General features: G+C 38.8%; 1 protein-coding gene across 2 annotated transcripts in view; it reads right to left on the reverse strand.

The window, feature by feature from the left end:
- Positions 1-845: 845 nt before the first annotated feature.
- The window catches only part of LOC143488716 (globoside alpha-1,3-N-acetylgalactosaminyltransferase 1-like), an 18,654-nt gene continuing 13,440 nt past the window's right edge, over positions 846-6,059 (reverse strand). For both annotated transcript variants that reach the window (XM_076987565.1, XM_076987566.1), the window contains 2 exons: positions 6,004-6,059; positions 846-5,716 (listed from right to left, as the gene is read on the reverse strand). The exon at positions 6,004-6,059 is cut by the window's right edge and continues 79 nt beyond it. In XM_076987565.1, the coding sequence (XP_076843680.1) occupies positions 5,026-5,716; positions 6,004-6,059 (747 nt within the window). In that variant the 3' untranslated portion in view covers positions 846-5,025. The remainder of the gene's footprint in view (positions 5,717-6,003) is intronic.

Raw genomic sequence — 6,059 nt, forward strand, 5'->3', positions numbered from 1 at the left:
ATGCAGTTGTATGTTGCCTCATTGACTACCTTGTATGTATGCTGTTGATGGGATTGATCTATGCCCTCAATCTTGAGTACCCCAAGAAGAAGCTGATGTACACTTTTGAGGTATTCCAGAAACTTTTTTTGGAACTTGATGGAAATAAAAATAAACTAATGGAGTGAAATGTTTGCACCCAAGTTCAAGTTCATTGCTTCTGTAATTCAGCAGTGGTAGAATGGTAGTACAAAATATCTGAAATATGTACCTCATTGTTTATATTGAAGCATGTGATTGTGAAGTAGATAAGCACTTTGCGAATTGCAGATACACACATTGAGATGACATTATTCATATAATTGAGATGCATTTTTTTTTCTTTTTATACCCGTTATTTTTATTTGACCAATCTCTATTACCACAACAACCTGTGAACATTGGACCATTGTTTTTATTTGGAAGCAGAAAAAATCTTGTGTTCAAACGCTGAATAAACTTTCAGTTGAATATGCAGAGTGAAGTCGGGTCTTTTGTACCTCTATGTTTTGAACAAATAGTTAATTAAAAGAAATATACATGATCAATCTTGTCTTGTGCCTGGCAATCTAAGTAAAATTGAAATTCCTTGAATGAATAACAAAAAAAAATAATATTAAATTCATTAATTAAATATTTAATTTAATAATTAGATTGACTACTAACAAAAAAGTGTTAATGCTACTCAATTTTTATAAGTAACTGGTGGTATAATGTATTGAAAATGTTGTGTAGACTTTAACCAATTTCTTTTAGTGTGTCACAGCTGTTAGTTAGGTAGTCCTTATTCAAAATATGAGGTAAAATATACCCAAACAAACTGAGTGCAAATTGTTACCTCACATTTATTGAGTAGATGCTATAGGTTGTTTTTTTACAGTGCAGTTAGAATGGTACATTCCATCATGACATTCATAGTCGACTAGGGGTATAGTCGACTATAGTTGAACCAGCGACTATTGCAGATCACCCGAATATAGGCTATGCTGAAAAAAAATTAATCTTGACATTTTGATACTTCATGAAGTTTGATAGGTAAATAAATAAATCAGTTACATTTTACCTCAGACAACACTTTTATGCAAAAAGTGACTAGTTTTTTTTTTTTTTTTGCATTTTGTACATACATTTTGCTGCACTGTGATTGGCTTTTTGTGTCTAAATGTCTTAATTGATAATTAAAACTTCCCTAGCTAGCTTACTCATTGCTGCCATCGTTACAGAATATTCTATCATTTATTAATAACCAGAAAATAATTACACAATAACTGATTTAAAATGGTCATAATCATAAAAAAATATATTAAAAAAACATAAAACTGGTGTCTAAGTCCAGTTAAGTTGACCCATGGTTATGTAAAGCAAGATTTTTGCATTAAAAAAAAATAACCAAATTTACATTTATGAATTTATTCAGATGACGTCACTTGAGTGACGTACAACCTGACAACGAGTCACAACAAATAAAACAGTCATTTAGCACAGGGAGGGAGAGAGAGAGGGAGACATTCAAACCATTGAAATATTTGTTTTTGGTGAAAAGGCTCTTGTGAAGGACTCCTGCTGCAGAGAACAGGTACATCTAGATTCACTGTTTTCTACTTTAAAAGCATGTTGCTATGAAAAGATTTGTTGTTTTAGTTTAAAACATACGTCTATGGGAGTGAACTGAATGTTCATTGACTGTCACAACAAATGCATGCGAGACTGAAGGCAAACCGTACAGAACTGAAACCATAACATCAAGCCCAAACTGAAGCAAACAAACCCTGATCTTAACTGGGATTAAAGCATACAGAGCAAACGCGTTCTCTGAACGCTGAAAGCAACCATTTGTCAACGGAGCACAGAACGCATCCACCCTGATTCCCATGTATTAACAGTGCTGTCGCCGTCAACTTGTTAACGCCGTTTTTACGCAAATTAATCATATTACCGACTGACACCAGTATCTTCCAGTAAATCCCGTGCGGGCATGCCGTCCTTATTTACTGAAGACATTAGTCACGTTTCGATAAAAAAAAAAAAAGTTTACAGATGGACGTTAAGATAGAACTAACGTCGTGTGCACGACAGATTCACCGAACCACAGCCATGTTTAAAGTGCCACCTTCGGGCAAAACACATAAGCTCACAAGTTCTCGGTTTCAAGCTACTTCAGCCATGCTTAAATGTTAAAATAAAATGTAATTATTTAACCAGTTTATCTTGCTTTCACAGCATTGCACATATGCGTTTTAATTCCCCCCCAAAATACATATATTAGTACTTTAATATTGCGTTAATCTCCATGAATAATGATTAATCTAATCGACTAATACAACTAAATTAAAAATATACCAAAAAAATAAATACTGATAAGGTTTTTCTGAGGGACGTTTGTACGATCGGTATACACCGCGCCAGAAAGTGTAGAGAGATAGACCCAAGCGCCTATGAAGCAGGCAGGAGATACTCGCTGAAAACTGCGTGCGTGCAATGAACCCACATGCAGATCAACAGAAAATAAATCTCACAGCGTGCACGTACGCGCACGCACGCACTGTAGAAAAACCAAACTCAAAAGGACGCGGAAAACTCAAACGCGCAAAATAAACAAAACCGTGAACACACGGGAGAGAAAAATGACAACGGAAAGATCGCGGAATAACTTCAACGCGTGAAAAAGGAACTAAAGCTAGAGATATACTTGCTGTTAACTACGCGTTCGCGTACGCATCATGCCTGCTTCGCGTATCCTGCGTCGGTTTGGCGCGTAGGTCTTGCACGTCCTCCAAAAGTTAACGCGACGCGTACGCGAGGTGCAATACACACAAAAACGATAGGGGCAGTGTAGCCGCTAACCAGCATCAAAATGGACAACGATATCCAACGACACAAACTCGCCATTCTCACAACGTCTTTGATTTAACGGCCTTACATACCACCTACGAAGGGATCGCTGTCGTCGTTTTTTCTGCCGTGACCGTAAAATTACCCAAAGGTTAATCTCATCGAGTGTTGCCATGTTTGCATCGTTAAAATACCGAAGCCCTTTCTACGTTCTGCCCTCTAGTGGAAGCCTCCAGTTTCACGCGTTGCACATAGGCTAGTATGTTCTCAGTAACATTCACAACGCCACCGGTTGTCTACGCGAACGCATGGGCAAACAGCAAGTATGTTTCTAGCCTAAGGACGCCAGGGGAAGAGTGGCAGCAGACAAAACAAACAAAACCCTTCCCAAAATAAAAGAGTAACCGATAGGAAGAGAGATAGTTGGAGGAAAACTTGAGATGGGCCAGTAAGAGGCGCAGGAGATAGACACTTGAATAAGTAAAAGAGAGAGAGAGAGAGTGGTAAAACACCTTCACAAAGAGAGAGCAACGGCAGACCAGAGACAGTGCTGAGAGCGTAACAGGCGAGCCACAACGAATCAGTAGTGATCAGTCTCCACAAGCTTCCTTAAGAAGCCATGGCAACAGGTGAAACGGATCATCGCTGATTACGCCGATTCAGTCTAGGGCTGACTCGGGTGCCTCTTGTGGTGGTAGAAGGCATGGCATCCGAGCCAGCCCTGACAGGTTGTACTGTTGCATTTATTTGTTACATCAAAAACACATTTATGAATACACACACATCTGTGTTACATTTAAAAAACAAAATCAGACAGTGGGATCGCACATTCAACTGCCCTTCATTTACAATATTCGGTTAATTCAGTCTGTATGGGGAAGTGTGGGATGTATGAGGAAGTGTGGGATGTTAATAAATTAATAAATATGGGATGGTGAAAAAAAAATCAGACAGTTGGATCACACATTCATCTGCCCTTCATTTACAATATTCAGTTAATTCAGTCTGTATGGGAAGTATGGTTACGTATGGGAACACCAATACATATTATTCTTACCCAATTCTCTTTAGACATAAATAATTTCTTCTGTATTTACCTGGATGTCTTCTTCTTAAACTCTAGAACTCTTTCCTGACACCCGTGTGTTGTGAATTTGTTCTCCTGACCAGCTACTGGACACTGAGGGCTGAACACACTTATAATGCTGCCTGTGAACCCTGAAGGTTATGATCTATATCTAGAGATGATTTCAAAACCTAATAACACAAACACCCATATAGAGGTGACATTTAATTCTGTGTATCTTGAAACATGAAGGTTTAAATAAGAGTAACAACTACCTGAATATATTTGTGGTTGCTTGTAAGTAGACTAAGTCCTGGCTCAAAAAACTCAACAGTTTAATGAATGACTTACTCCAAACATCTTGAACAGGAGAGTTAGAGTGGTGAACTGAGACTGTTCACTCCGATCATTCTGCCTCCCTGTGTAAACACAGACTGATGTGGAGTTTTATGTTTGAAATGCTGTGTCTGTTACCCTCTACATGAACATCAGCATGGTGGTAGGGTTGTTTCACAAAGCTGGACGTTTTAAATCCAGATAAATTAAGCTCAAATTTGAAGACTGTACAAGTTCTGCAAACACTTCTTCAATCTACAAAACCTTTGTTCCACACGCATGGCTTTATGTTTAAAGAGCATGTGAATATGCCAACAAGCTCTCCTTATCACGAACTATTACCCACATTCCCATGTCATGTTTATTTCATCCCACAGTGAGCAACCTTGTTGTATGTCTGTGACATCTATACATAATGCTGCTAATGATCACAGTTCAGCTACTTACTTCATCCTTTCCCCGGTCAGGTGCCTTTACTTGGGACACAGTTCCTCCTGGTTCAGTTTAATGCTTACAAACACGATCATCAAACATGAACAGATTTTATACGAATTAGATCAAGTTTATTCTCATCATAATGTAAATTCAATTGGATCAATTGGAAAACCAAAACCAAACAAACAAAGCAATCAATCTTAACTTTAATAGATTATTTAAATCATTTAGTATATTTTTTACTTAGTAAAAAGATATAGAAAAAAATGTGCATGTGTGTGATGGTGTATGTGAATAAAAGTAAAACATAATCCACAATTAAAAAGTGTGGGGTGCAATCAGGGGTTGGAGCGCACCTCATCATAGTTCTTAATGACCTGGGAGAAGCGAATGATTTTGATATCATCAGTTTTGGATTTAAAGTCCTGCCACAGGTACTCAGCTGACAGGATCTTGGTGGGCTTGTTGTACAGGAAGTACTTGTTCAGGTGGGACTCCTCCTGCCATGCCGCTTCAATAGAATTGGCCTTGTCCACGTCCAGCTGTATCCGGCAGGTTTTAGCCACTTTGTGCACCTCCTTCACTAGACCACCAATCACTGCACCACCATAGTAATAATCTCCCATCCCCTGAGGAATGTAGGCCTGTGACTCAGGACGCCTCTCATATGGGAATTCATCACGTGCTGTACTGTAATAACCAGGGTGTATCACGGCAACTATATCACCCAGAGTCTCGGCCCCCCAGTGACCATAGAACTTGGTGTCCACATCAAGGCTGAAGATGTAGTCGACCTCATTGGCCAGTTGGTTCTCAATGAGTTTCTCCAGCTTCTCCATCCTGCGTAATGTGATTTCCTGCCAGCGGTTTGAACTTGGTATTTTCATTGTAGTCAGACTACGGTTGGCACCCAGTGTTACCATAGGAACTGCCTCTGGCTGGTCTGTAAAGATGTAATAATGCACACGGTAACCCTGCATGTAGTGTTTCTCTGCTGACTCCAGGAAGTCCTTCAGGAACCGCACATATCTGGAATTGGGAATATTGATGAGAGTTATGGCTAATTTCATCATAGACTTCATTAGACTTCATACATACATACTACAGACTATATTAGACTACATATTAGACTACTATAGACTATATTAGACTACATACAGACTATATTAGACTACATACAGAAATGAACACGTCTTCTTCTTATTTGGGCATGTTGGCCTGAGAAGATGATTTTCCCAAAATATATTTCAATGTAATGTTAAAGTTTGTCACACACTACTCCCCACAATAAACACCAGCCTATGGCAGATACTTACTTCCCCAGTGCAAACACAGTGGTTGCTATGGTGATGTTCTGGGTTTTGTAGATGGC

This window comes from Brachyhypopomus gauderio, unplaced genomic scaffold (genome assembly GCF_052324685.1).
Source record: "Brachyhypopomus gauderio isolate BG-103 unplaced genomic scaffold, BGAUD_0.2 sc54, whole genome shotgun sequence".
Classification (NCBI taxonomy): domain Eukaryota; kingdom Metazoa; phylum Chordata; class Actinopteri; order Gymnotiformes; family Hypopomidae; genus Brachyhypopomus; species Brachyhypopomus gauderio.